This window comes from Camarhynchus parvulus, chromosome 2, assembly GCF_901933205.1.
Source record: "Camarhynchus parvulus chromosome 2, STF_HiC, whole genome shotgun sequence".
NCBI lineage: Eukaryota > Metazoa > Chordata > Aves > Passeriformes > Thraupidae > Camarhynchus > Camarhynchus parvulus.
Genome location: NC_044572.1, coordinates 113,387,176 through 113,402,240, shown reverse-complemented (window position 1 = coordinate 113,402,240; position 15,065 = coordinate 113,387,176). Strand labels below are relative to the sequence as shown.

The window sequence follows — 15,065 nt, the reverse complement described above, 5'->3', positions numbered from 1 at the left end:
GTTGGAAGGTGAGGAACAGGTCTGTAGCATCTAGAAGAAGACAGTTGCTTTACTTCTGCTAGTAAGGTAGCTTTCACAAAACAAGTCTTTAAAAATATATTTTGTGTCTGAACAGAAGAACTCTGCAGAAGAACTTGCTGTTTGAAGGTCAACCTCTTCTTTTTTTCAGTTAATATCCCACTGTTGTAATGTAGTGTTTCTGGGTTTGCACAACAGAAGAGTGGTGCTTGTACCTGAGAAATCATGTTCAACTTCAGATGCATCCAGAAGTTACTACAATACATAAAATTTTTTATTTTTTTAATTATCGAGAACACCTTCTGTTTATTTTCTCTCCGCAAAAAATATTTTGCTGGTGAAATAGTACTTATTACTGGCTCTGCAAATGGAATTGGAAGGCTGGTTGCCTTAAAATTGGCTCCTTTGGGAGTAACCTTGGTTCTTTGGGACATCGATGATGAAGGTAACAAAGAAACAAGCAGATTGGCCCAACAGAATGGAGCCAACCGGGTGTTTGTCTACCACTGTGACTGCAGCAAGAGGGAGGAGGTCTATGAACAGGCAGACAAGGTAAGATCTGCATTTTTGCTTCTTTCTAATAGAATATCCTATTGAATTTATTGGGTTTTTTTAGAAATTATCCCTAGAGGGAAGTAATCATGCAGGGCAATGTCTTTCTACTTTTGAATAGTTTCTAGATGGAACTTAAAATATGGTTGCAACAAAGTAACTGAGTTTAATAAGTTCTGTTGAGATTTATCCATTTCTATTCTTCGTTGTGAGATGGTAATGTTTATATTAAGAGTGTGGTAAAACCTGCAGCAGAGGCTATCTCCATATATTAATCTATATAGGTTTTATAGTTTATTTAAGATATTAATAAATAATTTTTAAAGAAAGGAATAATCAGTGGATGTTGTAAAAGGGGGATTATTTCCTTTGCCTATTTGTTTAGGAAGGAAACGGTAGTTCTTTAAGGGTGATGTGGGATGTAATGTTTTCAGACATGTCATTGGGATGTGGTTAGTCTCCAGTCAAATTGATGATTCAGCTTCAGTTCTTTTTTTGATCAATACAAGTGGAAAATAAGGTAAAGAGCTCAATTTTCAATGAAACTCTTCTGCTGTGCTGACCTATGCTTTGTAAACTATTACCTTATTAATATTATTGTCAGAGTTCAGAAATTGGACATTGAATTTACGTGATTAATTTTTACTTTTCCTTAAACTGCCTGACAATTCTTCTTGGTGTAACTTCACTTACAGTCCAGTTAGTCACTCAGAAACTTCATCCAGGTGTAAACTTCTGTTAAATTCTCAGTGTATGTTCTTATACACATGACTCTCCAGCCACATCTTTGACATTCTGTCTCTGAAGGTATACATCAGAGAAATTAGCTAAATTATTTTATGATGTGAATGTTGATAGATTGTTTCAGAATAGACTTGAAATGTAACATTAATTTTCTATGGGTTGTGGGTGGAAAGGTGGGGACATGGGCGGCCTCAGCTCTTTGTTTTGTGGTTGTTGTTTTTAACTTTAACCAAATCAGATTAAGTCTTTCTGAGCAAGGTAATGAAAGTTTGAAACACCTTTTTTCCTCAAGAAATGTTCTTGAGGAAAAGTACTTTTAAAAGGTAAGTTGGATTCAGGATCTGCAAGTATCTGGAACTGCAATTCTCATGCTCTCAAATCAGCAAGGGTTTCTTTTACCCATACTTGTAAGTAGCATGTGGGCCACAGCTCACTCAAACTGTAGACAAAAAAAAATGAACATATTGAAATTATTTGTTTGCTCTCACTTTAGCAGAGTCTCGAAAGGTTTGTTTTGTGTCCCCCAGTAATTTTCAATCTCCAAACACATTAACCAAATAATCCACAGGACTCCAACTTTGCTGTGCCCAAATCAGCAAACACTATTCTGAACTGCACAGATTGACCTGCCAACAGAAACCTAAAGAGCAGTTCAAAATTTAAAAATTGCTGTTAGGGTGTCAAATTATTCTTAACAACACCAACATATTCACAGATATTTGCATGTATTGTTCAGTGCTGGTGGAGATGGAAATTTTCTTAGATGACGAGCTTTTCAAATATGGGCCTCCTCTACTCTTGGAAATACCTGCAAATTTTTGGTTGGTAATATATGAAAAGACTTGAGCTTGGACACAGGAGAGAAAACAATTGCAAGGAAGTTAAATTAATTGGTTTTATTTGGTATACTCACTGCTGCAAAGCATAAGTATTTTCCTGTAATGTAACTTTTGCTTCTAGGAAACAAAAGAGACCATTGAAGTCTTTAAAGAAGAGGTTTTAGCACAAACTGGTCAAGTGAACAACAACTAATTTTCAGGAACAAGAGGTGTCAACCTGGGAATTCTGAAGGAAATCAGACATGGATCTGGTGGGCTAGAAATGCAGAATGTGTATTCTGCTACAACAGATGATCAAGGAACAAAGCATAGTAAAATAAGTAAAGCATAGTAAATTTACCAGTCTTAAAAGGCACTTGAGAACCTTTTAAAGTTCTCTTGAGGGCCAAACACACTATGAACCCATCTTACAGAAAACTAGTAGAAATTATGCTAACAGAAGAATAAACAGACACCTAAAATTATACATAATGTAGAACAATCATCTTGACTTATTTCTAAGTGGAAGCCAAGCTTCGCACATATTTTGCAGTAGTGAGTAAACAGGACAACCGATGCCATGGTAAATAAAATGCTGCCATTGGTGACGTTATGTTGTCATGTTAAGAAAAAGAGGATCATCATATGGACTGACACAGCAGTTAAAATAGTGGAAAGAAGGCAGAGATCAAAGTTCCTCAAAGGAAGAATTGAGGAATGCTGCCACAGTGAACAGTGTCTAGATTTGCATTCATTTATGTAGGTGGAAAGGCGCAAGTATCTGAGCCCTACTTGCCAATGAGAAGGCCTAAACCTGTCACAGCTGGAGAAATGTCAAACAAATCTTCACTGAATGCTAAGGTTCCCTGAGAGAGCCAAAGGAAGGTCAAATGTTGGTGCACAGATCCAATCACCTGTTTCCTAATTGCCAGAGAGCAGCACATGTAGGATTTTAACATTTTTGTAGTCATAAGATAATTTTTGAGACCACAGATAATAATCCACCTTTAGTAGAGAAATCTGTGAGGCTGATTCTTCATACTATAAGTAAATCTTGGCCATCTGCTTTGATACAAATCCAAATCATGGCACAAAATCTTTTGAAAACAAACCCAAATGGAGCTAATGATGATTTTATCTGTCTATTCCATGGTAGATGCTATTGTGCTCAGAGGATGGTATCCCCCAGTTATCTGAGCTGAATTCTTTCCAGTTCAGTAGAAATTATATGGAAAAATGGGAGCAGGCTTAGCAGAGAAATGCAGGTTCTCACAATGCCAAAAATAGGGGACTGGAAGTGTTCTGATTGCAGTTGAAGTAGTGCATACTAAAGCTGCATAACATTTTACCTCTGGTTTCTGTGGAAGCCAAGAGTATTCTGGAGTTCATGGAGCAATTAGACAAATTTGAGGAGGAGGGCAAGGTGGAGAATCACTGGGATATATTAAAGACAATGATATAGATATCTTATACATCTCAAAAGATCCTAAATTGCAGCATGTGAAAAGTTGAGCACACAGGAGAACATAGAGCCCGGGTCCTTTTTTCATTGCTTTCCACCATGAATTTGATCTGGTGCAATACAACAGTTCTTGCACACTTATGTTTTCACACATATCAATTATTGCAAATATTACTAAACATTTTCATAAATGAAACACAAGAGGCAATGATACCTTCTAAAGCTTTCTGTTTATCCTTTTTTTTTAATTCAGGTTAGAAAAGAAGTTGGGGATGTTACTATTCTAATCAATAATGCTGGCATACTGATTGGGAAAAAGTTCTGTGATCTTACAGATGAAGACTTTGAAAAGACCTTCAGAATCAACTTCTTTTCTCAAGTCTGGGTAAAGTTTTTGTGGGTTTTTTACTCCTGAGTGACCAAAAGGTACAGACAAATATTTTGGTGTGAAAACCACAGTGGTGGCATCTACCTTAAAAACTCAGCTGGGAATGGGGATGTGAAGGACCTTGATTGGGGGAATATATGTTTTCATGATCATCCTGTAATTTGAGACAGTCTCCCTAGTATGTCTCAGCAATATTAACACAAACCTGCCTGGGCACTCTGGTAAACCAAAGTTTGTGGAGCTGCATCATGAAACACGCCCTACCTGTAAGAGCTGTGCTGGAAAGGAGAGTGCTGACATGATGGCATGTGATTTCCCTGCTCCTGATGTTTCCTGAGCATCTGAACGCTTTGCCTAAGATACTTGCAGCATTCAGGGAGACACAACCATGGTTTGCTGGCAGACTTAGCAGTGGTACAGTTAGAGTTGGTCTCAATGATTTTAAAGATCTCTTCCAGCCTAAATGATTCCATGATTGTATGCTGCACGTGTTGCCCTTCAGGCTGTGCTTTCATTCCTAGTCACCACCTGATTGAAATACATAGAACACTAATCCAGCTAGTAAAAATTTGTTTTGATTTTTTTACCTCTGGAGGAATTTGCAGTTATTTGGCGTCTCAGTAGATTTAGGAGAGATTTTTTGTGAGAGAGTGTTACTATCGCCCCTCTTGCATTTTTTGTTTATATGCCTGAGTGAACAGCCTGCACCAGGGAACAATATAGCATTGCAACTCCTTTGTTAAAAGGCATTCCTCAATGGATAATCATTGCAGATAGAAGTTCTCTAAGTATTCCCCAGGCACACTGCATCATTCTTCCAAACACTTGAGGAAAATGGACTGGGAGAGGCGTTCCCCCTGAAAAGTCTGAAGAAACCCAGGGCAGGAGGACAGTGATGTACTTAGCACTCACATCTGGAGTCTAATAGGATTCCTCAGCTATTGAAAAAAAAATGTTACTGCTCTTGTCTCTTTTTTATATCTCCCCCTTTGTAAAACACTAGCATTCTTCCCAGTTAGTATCACCCACAGTGGTGTCCTGGAGAGCTGGAATTGTCAGGCAGTTCGGCTTGTAACAAAAAGGACCCACAGACAGCTGAACTCTCCTTAATGTGTTGACTTCTAGCTCCCTCTTGTGTACCAAACCTTTAGCAATAGACAAATTGTGTGGAACCAGGAAAACAGAGAAAATACAAACTTTGCTGCTTTTAATAAGATGCTTTTAATGCTGTTAGATCTTCAGACAGAGGCAGTCATTCAAGGAAATGTTGTCTTTCATTTAAAAATTGTTACAGAAATGAAATATCGTTTGGGCTCCTTGTATAATGAAGACCCAGAAAGCAAGTCAGGTTGCAGCACTTAATTTTGGAAAGAAACATTTTTGTTATGCCTATTTATAAAGGGGATTTTAGAATAAATGTATTTCTATTCTTTTAGACTTGCAAGGCCTTTCTTCCAGCCATGGTGGCCTGTAACCGTGGGCACCTGATTAGCACAGCCAGTGGAGCCGGATTCCTGGGATTGTACATGCAGTCAGGTAACTATTGTCAACTGCCATTACAAAATAGATTTACATACTAATCACTTTTCTTGGCTGCCTTATAAATGCTTGGCTTTAGCAGCCTGTACTGACAAGAGCCTGTGGGTGCCAGAGGTGATGGTGTACTGGAGTGTGATGGTGTCACATGCCTGAGCGACACAGGGAGCTCTCTGCAGCTGTTACTGTCTGGTAACGATCTTTTTTCCGCAAAAAAAGGACAATTCAGCTCGTACACGTGCAGTGGGAGGGAGCCCTGCATACAGGTTGTGTAGTGCTTTCTCATGACAGCTTTTCTGCAGGTGAATGTTCAGAGACCTGAGACACACAAGGCTTGTAACCTGGAAGTACACATTCAGTTGGTTTATCAAGTGCAGAAGGCATTCTGGCAGAATTTTCAATAAAATTCATTTGAATGAAATATGGTTTAAGCTATTTAAACTCAGTGTTCTCAGCTGTTTCCCTCAAGAGAGCAGTCTGCCAGCCTAGCCTATTTCATCAGTCTGGGTCTGCTTCCCAGTCTCTCCTCAAGCCTCTCTTACATGTTGATTGTATCTCTGAGGTCACTCTATGAGAACTTGAACTTCAGTGTAATAAGTTGTTTCTTCTGCTGATTGATGGTGTTACTGTAGTGTTTATTTGCCACCTAGGGGTTACCTTGATATATTGCCAGTATTTGGTATTGATAATAGAAATCACATTCAGCTTTCATCATATAACTGTAAGGCTCATGGGAGTGGGCCTTCCAATCCATGCATTATAACCTTTTACACCTTAGGTATATATTTTTAGGCTGTGTGGTCCTATCATTCATTTCAAGTGAACTCCTGAAGAATAGCAAATTACTTCTGATGCCAGTCTTTGGAGTCAGTCTTTTAGCAAAATTGGATTTCATTGTATCTAGCAACTATTTTCACACACATTTGAAAAGGTTTTATGTTGCAGATATTTCTTTTATGAAAAATCCTTTTTAGGATTTTTCCTGCTGAAGCTGAGAAGTTTCAGCAACAAGATATAAACAATTGTTATCTGCTGCTGTGGAATGCAACAGGTCCGTCTGGATTGCCCCAGCTTGGATGTTTATAATTAATGGCCAATCCAGGACCAAGCTATCTCGGACAGAGTCTGAGAGAGCTGCCTTTGTTATCATTCTTTCCTTGCTATTCTTAGCCTAGCTAGCGTTCTGGAAACCTTTCCTTCTTTTTCTTTTTAGTGTAGTTATAATGTAATATATATATATCATAAAATAATAAATCAAGCCTTCTGAACATGGAGTCAACATTCTCGTCTCTTCCCCAAATCAAGAATCCCTGTGACCACCGTCACAGTTTTAGGAAATTACATGTAAGGCACTGTATTAAATTAATTTCTAACAATTGGAAAACTGTAGAATTTGTTTGTGTGGGAAGAAATCTGTGAAGGTCACTTGCTCCATATCCCCAGATAAAAACAGGCTCAGCTTAGGTTAGGTTGCACAGGACTGTGTGAGGGCAAGTTTTGATTATCTCCAAGGATGGGGTTCCATACATTCATCAAACAATAAAAATCAGATGAGTCTTCCTGGGCAAACAAAACAGTATTGTAGTTGCAGGGCAAATCAGAAGTAATAGGCTGAAGCAGCATTTAAGTAAGGTATTTTTATTTTACTACTAGAAATAGTTTTGTCTGAAATGTAGCCTATGATATTAAAAATTGAAGACATTCTGAGCGGAAAGAATGCCTGGTTGGTATATGAGTATCTGGAAATTTACAGAAAATGCTGAATAAGCTCATTTGCCTATATCTTTCTATAGTGCACCGAAAAAAAAGAAAAAAACCTCCTCTGAAAAGGATTCATTTTATCCTTAGGCAACTGTGCATCATTCATGGGAAGAGCCATTAATCTCCAGAGCTGGATCACCAATATGCTTTAAATACTAATTATAAGACTGACAATAATAGCAGTAAATAATATCATGGCTTAAATGGTATTATAAAGAATTCAGTTCTATATATAACTTTTATTGTGGTGTTTTTAAAATTTTGGATATTTCTCTTTTCTTCCCTTTCTAGATTATGGAGCAAGTAAGGCTGCAATCATTACAATGATGGAAGCCATAAATTCAGAACTGTATCATGGAGGAAAACGTGGCATTAAAACCACAATAATTTGCCCTTATTTTATTAGTACCACGTTAAGCAAAGGCTTTAAAAGCGCGTAAGTAAAGCTTAGATTTGTACTATTTCATCTATAAAAAATAATTGCCACTCACTGGGTATATCATATTCAGTTTTTGGTTTGTTGATTTGATTTTCGATTCAATATTTTTGCCCTATTGGCACAGACATAAAGAAATGCAGGTCTTGCATACAGTGAATAACAAGAACTATGCAATAACCTCACAGTCAAGGAACAGCTGGGGATACACAGCAGTATTTAAGGGTTAAGGGAACCTTATTTGTCAGGAGAGTGCTGATGTTCTCTGCCCCAAGTAATTTTGGCAGTATAATTACAGTTATGGCTGTCAAGACAGCCATGACCTGTCCTTATTAACTGTCTGCACTGGCAGGGACTGTACTTTGAGTGAGAACAGCTGTGGTGATGGTATCTGCTGCGTGGCTCGGTGGCTGCACTGATGGGAGAGGCTGCAAGCACTGAATGAGTCATTGCAGGAGTGCAGTACCAGTGATCTTGGATTTTCAGTGCTCTGCTCCTGCTTGCACTATTCATCATCATGCAGCAGCATATGTATGCAGAGCAGAGCCCTTCTCCTGGCTGGTGACAAGCCTGGTCCTGGTCTTTTCAGCTGTCACCTCAGCACTTACAGCAGAAAAGGACTGCTGGAGAGCAGTGATGCACAGAGCAGCGCATACTATGGCTAAGCTTGGAAGTTTCCAAAGCTGCAATCAGTCAGGGCATCAACTTCATTGTGGTCAGCTTACAAAAAAGTCCTTAAATTCACAAAACCACCAAAGTGTTTTCAATTTATTTTGATGACAGCGGAGATTCCTTTTCAAGACTATGTGAGGGGAAGGGGGAATTGCATAAATTATTCAATTATGTATGTGTATGTATTTATCACGAAAGTTAAGTTTTATAATTTCATAACCCTTTTTTCTTGTTTTACAGAAGACCCTGTTTGCTTTCTGTTTATGATCCAGAGTATGCAGCCAGTAGGATCGTGGATGCAATTAAAAAGGAGAAATTTTATCTAATCATGCCTCCAGCTGTATACTTACTTGGTCTCAAAATGTAAGCACGTGACTTGTCTTCTAGCATTGCCTTCTTTCCTTTGCCATTTGCCTGTAAAATCAGCAGGAACATTTAGTCAAGCAGTCCTTTAGTTAATATTCCTGCAATCAATCCAGTTATATGTACCCAATTTTAAGGAAACAGTGGGTTTGATTTTTTAATAATCTAGGAGAATAACATTCCTCTGGCCTCTTCTGTCTCCAAGAAATGTTTTAAGCTGCAGTTGGGTGTAGAAACTTCAAAATTTTTCCTGAGATGATACACTGGGAGCAATGCCTGGTCTAGCACTGTCTGCTTCCGGTCCCTGCCACCACTGCAGGCTGGGCTTTCACAAAGTGTCTTGGTCTGTCATTCATTTTCCCAGTTCATAACATTGAAGTGCCAAATGTGCTACTACCAGACATTAGAAGTATTGACCACATATAATGTATTTGTCATTTCTTTACTTACAGAGTATCTTTATAAAAAAAAACCAGGTTAATTCAATGTTTGTCTCCTCAGTTTCCTTCCTAGAAAAGCAGTGCTATTCTTCGAGTCTTATGTCAAGTTCCCTGAGAGCATGGAAGAAGCCTTTGGTCAGAAGAAAAAGGATTGAAACAAAAAATATTCCGAAGATCTCAAGCGCTATCTAATTTAACATTTTTAGTAAAAAAAATAATTTTAAATCCTATTATTTCTTGGCAAAAAATTAACTTCTTTTATGCTATTTTACATTGGCCAGCATGCCATTTAATTCTTTACAACTATCTTTTAAGCCTTTATGTTTGGCAATTTTTTGAGAAATTTTAAAAAAATCACTAAAATCTAAAATAAATTAGGTATTATGTTGAATGACCAAGCAACAACTTTGCACAGACTGTACTGTTTTCAGACTGAAGTTTCAATGAGGTATCCTGTTAGTGTGGAACACAATTCTGTTGTAAATCGTGGGAAAATGAAGACAGGAGGATACCTGGAAAGTTATGAATGAAATCTCTCCTTGTATTTGGAGAGAAGTCAAACCCATGTTCTTCAACTGTCTTGGAATGAAATTGCAACATAAAGGTCCTAAAGAAAAAAAATTCCCCAACAGCAGTAGTTTGGGGATTAGTTACACAAAATAGGTGCTGGTACTTGATTGATAAACATCAATCCTTGTGACGGTGGTCACAAGGTTTTCAGGGTGAAGGAAGAGACGAGATGGGCTCTATGATCAGAAGGCTTGATTTATTACATTATGATATATACATCTATTATAACTATACTAAAAAAGAAAAAGAAAGAGGAGTTTCTAGAAGCTGCTAGCTACCTAACAATAGAAAGTAAAGAAAGAATAACAAACTAGCTCTCTCAGACTGTGTCCGAGAGATCTCAGTTCTGGATTGGTCACCAACTCTAAACATCTAAACTGGCCAATCCAGGCAGATTTGTTACATTCTACAGCAGCAGATAACCTATTGTTTATGTCTGGTTGCTGAACTTCTCAGCTTCAGCAGGAAAATCTTAAGAGAGGATTTTTCATAAAAGAAATGTCTGTGACAAATCCTCATGTAAATTTTCAGAAAATGCTAACATAAAATGTTCATAATTGTCTTAATTCAAAAACAAATAAACTACATAGCCAAATAGTGAATCTACAAAGCCTGATTCATAAAACCTTAAGGAATTACAGAAAACATTTAACAGTCATCTATTGACCACGTTTGCCATCATAATTCAATTGTACTTAACTAAACTCATACTTACATGCTCCCAGATACAAGTAGTTATTAAAGTACACACTACTGAAATCCCTGTGTTTCCAAAGCATGTATGCATTCAATAAATTCTTTCATGCACCACTAGATATTACAGAAAAACTTTCCTCTGAGAGAAGGGAAAAGCTATCTGAAGTTTGGCTCTTTGGAAAGCAAGGTTTATTGATTTATATTGTTTAAAACTCTCTAGGTGATGAGTAATTAAATATTATTTTCCTCTTATTAATGAGACAGCAAAGTCTAAATTACTTTCTGCAAATATCAATCATTTTCTCAATTGCAGGCAAATATGTTGACTATTGGGATTCCCTTGCTCTGCATGAATGTTACTATTTAGCTCTAGATCTATTATCATTTTTAAGTGTGATTACAGGAGTCAATGCAAATTGACATTACATTATGTTTGGGAATATATTGAGAGCCTGAACATCTTAATGCATAATTTCATTGCTGGTGCTGCAGAGCTTAAGAGCTTAAGAGAAGGGCTCATGAGGTGAGAAAAATGTATTTAAAAATTATTTGTGAAATGAGACTCCCACTTGTAGTGTCACATGCTAGTGATATTAATATATGGTGGACTATCCATCATTTAACTGTTAAAGGTTTCAGGATGAAATATTTGCAGGCAAAGATCTCATTGTGAGGGCTCACTTTTAAGGATGCCTTTCTTGTTTTCAGTTTTTTTAACTGAGGTGTGTCTACCTCACCACCTACATCTGCAGTTGTAAGTTCACCAACCACACAGGCAGGACATGAGTAGGTTAAGAATAATGCAAAGTAAATAATACCCTATTTTCTAAGCTGTATTTCAGCTATTCTGCACAGCCACCCTGCAGAACCTTATTCTGTATTGCTGCAACCTCAGCCAAGGGCACTTTTGGCTCCATATTCTTTTCAGGCTAATCTGCTTGTCTCAAGAAGGAATTTGTAAAGCTTATACTTTCTAAGTCTCACAGTGATCTGTTAGATCTTCTTATAAGTCCTAGAAATCAGTAACTCACTCTTTTCCATGAAAATACCAGGAAAAAATTTGCGGTTTGGGGTTGGTTGATGGTGGTGGTGTTTGGGGAGGGGTAGTTTCTTTTTCATACAGAAAAGAAGTGTGATAGATCCAGTAATACAATTCTAAAACTGTAAGCCAAAACCTTTTATTAAAGTTCAGAAGATGCATTTGAATGGTGTTCATGTTTTTTAATAGAAAATTATCTTCATATTTTGAAATATAGTGTGCCACTTAAAAAGTATCTCAGACTCATCAACAACTCCTGAGAATCCTGTCCTTTCTTTGAGGCTTTTATCTTTTTTGTAATTCCTCCATGACAAAAATATTTTTACAGGAGAAATGCTGTTACTACAGAAGCTGCAAATGAGACTGCAATAGTTTATGTTAATTTTTTCTCATAGTTTTCTCACTCCTTATTCTCTGCAAAACTGATGAAGAAAGGCCTGTGTTGCTGCACCAATAGTGAGATAATCTATGATGTCAGATTCTTGTACCTTTTTTATGCCCATTGGTACAGCATAGCTCTTCAGAGCCCATTTTTCATATTAAGGAAGTTGTAGTATTGTGTATCTTATGAAGAACATTGATCATGTTCAAATTATAAGCATTTTGAGAGAGAAACATCTGAATTATTCTGGGTCAATTTGTAATCTAAACCTTTGAATAAACCTTAGAGGCAATGATATGCAACTTTGATTTCTCATTAATTCATTTTTCTACATTACTTAGTTCCTCTTCAGAGTTTAATGTTTCCACCCAAATTCATTATTTGTTCCCTGTGAGTCATTATTACAGTTTTCATAGATGCTCAAGTTCTTCATTTATGTACCTAAGCATGTAATAAAAGTCCAGAGACACTGAAATGCAACTTGTAGGAAATCAAAGAAACAACTGGACTTGCCCAGAAATTCTGATAGCCTGTTCTGCTTTATCACCTGAATTGGCATTGCCCCATTAAATTTGAAAACATTTCCATAAAAACCTCCATCTTTCTGAAGGCCTGATCACCCTCTATTATTTTAGGATAGCTTTTATAGAAGACACTCTAAGAATACTCAAAGCTAATTCAAGGCAAGTTTCATATACTAAAATGAAAAACATACTTCCAAATCCTGCAATATTTGGAGTCTTTTTTATTAGTAACTTGTATTTTCTCAGCCTCTCTCTGGAAAGATATTTAGTTCACAGTTCCCACCGGTTATGGGACAATTGTGGAGGGACAGATTTGGTACTGGATGTCAGGAAATTCCCTGTTTCTCTGTCACTTACCTTTGTCTTTGACCTTTTCTTTACCCTGAGAAACAAAAAATAGGGAAAGCTGCCTAAACAATGTATAGACTGTCCCTGTCTTTCATCCCTATCCTGGGAAAAGGAGGCTTCATGATTATACAATTTTTCATGGTGACTAGAAAAAGAATTTTCATCTCTTTACTTTTACACCTACAGAAATGTCACTACTTTCTATATTGCCTGATGATTTTCAATATTTCATATAATTTAATGAGGAAGAAAGCTCTGAATCAATCCAAAGAGCCCAGTTATTAACAGATCAAAATTCTACATTGATTACATAATGGATTTTTCTAGTCTCTTTCTGCAGTCAATACAATACCTCTGCTCAATACTTCAGATTCTTCAGGATGCTACAGCCTGCTAATAAAGAATCACTGTAATTTAAAAAAGAATTAATTCAGCTCTAATTGCCTTCTACCATTGCACAGAACTGTTGCTGAAGCCAAATAAATGGTCAAGTGATCTTCCACTTCATTAACTAATCTCAGCTGGCAGCAGTGCCTGAAGTAGCAGTGACTTAGAGAGTCATGAGGCATTGCTCAATGCTTTCATAAACTCCACACTTCTGCAGTGCTCATGGATCAAGTGCACTGTGGTGGTGGAAGGGGCATTCCAGCAGTTGCTCTGTTGCTTCCTCCATATCTTCTTTCTCAGAAAAGTAGTTAACAAATTAAATGTTAATAGTTTCAATATCCATTTTGGATGGATATTGGATTTAAGGTCCAATTGGATATTGGGCTTCAAGATGCTTTCTTTTCTGCAGCTGAATGGACTGAGTAGAACTGGCCTCAAGAGTCCATCGTGTTGCCTGCCTGCCTGGGATGATATGCCAGGAGATAAGGAATTAGATATTCCTACAGAACAGGAAAAGAAGCCAGAGAGTGTGATAGTCCTGAAAAGATAAAAAGCTACTTAGAGTGTGACAGCAAATAAATTAAAAGTAGGAAATCAGGCTAGACCTGGTATCTACTTTGTTGTCTAAAGCCCTTCATTATCTATAGCTTGGATGTCCCCGGAAGACAAAGCAATATGAGTGTCTTGACTGCTAAACTGAAAAATCTAAAAGTCCCCACACAAACTAAGAGAAGACCTATGATTCTAACCATGTCTGCAAGAGCAGGAGATGAGAGACCACACTGTGGGACCACGAAGGAATGGAAATTAGAAGGAAATTGTTCCTCTTCAATATTTAAGCCATGTTGCATAGGATTCTGCTTGCCTTACACACATCTGTTTGCCACTTGGTAAACTGGTGGTGTTTATTTAATATACTTAATTCTTTAATATACCATTTCATGGCAGCTGATTTCCTGTTTTGCAAAGGTTTAACAATGACTTTCTAATTAATTATTTCCTTCCATTTGCATTTTTACAATCTGCTTTCTAAGCAAGGAACATACTTCTACACGAAAGTCAGAAGCCACTGCAATAACTAAAGTAAGAATCAGAAAATTAAATACCACTTATTTTATATATGGAAAAAATTGCAGAGGCAACACACAGAATTCCTACACAAGAACATCCCCCACAATTTGAGAATGCTGTTAGAGATGTCACAATGGAAAACTTAAATTACTTCAACCATTCATAAGGGCAACTTGATGCATTGTTGGGATAAATTTTCGTCACACATACTTTGTAAATGAAAGGTATTTCCACCTTGGAGATGGCATCATATCTAGTGACGTTGATGATAACAATTAGTTTTAGTGGTTTGTATTCCACCACAGCAAAATACCTTTAAAATAGCTCCTTCAATAGTATTGCAACAGAGATGCATTCAGATACTTCTTAACCTGATAAAATATCTAAAAGGGAAGCGCAGAAGTCTGCTCTTAGAAGAATTTGATAATACTACATTTGCAGCATTGTGTTGCTTTTGTAATATTAATGGGAAATGTCATCTTTCTGGGGAAATATAAGAAAGAAGCATTTAACATTAGGTGGTACTTCATGCAAGAGAAAGATTGTACATGTTTCATTCTTAAGTGCACGAGCCTTCTTTTTGCCTTGTATTTTTATGTTTCCAGATTTTTGATTCTGGTTTCTTTGCTTTCTTATTAGAAAATTATCCTTAGTAATTTTCATGTGCAACTTCAAAATTTTCTCAGAGAAAATTTTGCCAGTTCAGTCACTGGAAATCTTTGAAGCTTTTGTATCATTCTTATTTTCCCCCCCAAAACAAAAACCAGAACTTCAGGTTGTATGAAAGGCAGTTTTCCTTAAACTGAGACACAGTTGGACCTGCCCTAGTGCTCTAGGTCACTGATAGAGAATACAAAA

The 15,065-nt window shown here is 37.1% G+C and overlaps 1 protein-coding gene across 1 annotated transcript; it reads left to right on the top strand.

The window, feature by feature from the left end:
- The first annotated feature begins 243 nt into the window (after positions 1 to 243).
- LOC115901004 (epidermal retinol dehydrogenase 2-like) lies at positions 244 to 9,375 on the top strand. The gene is made up of 6 exons (XM_030943260.1): positions 244 to 570; positions 3,848 to 3,979; positions 5,419 to 5,518; positions 7,571 to 7,715; positions 8,628 to 8,750; positions 9,252 to 9,375. Exons 1-6 carry the CDS (start codon positions 244 to 246, stop codon positions 9,343 to 9,345), a joined length of 921 nt encoding a protein of 306 aa, XP_030799120.1. The 3' UTR covers positions 9,346 to 9,375.
- The last annotated feature ends 5,690 nt before the right edge of the window (positions 9,376 to 15,065 follow it).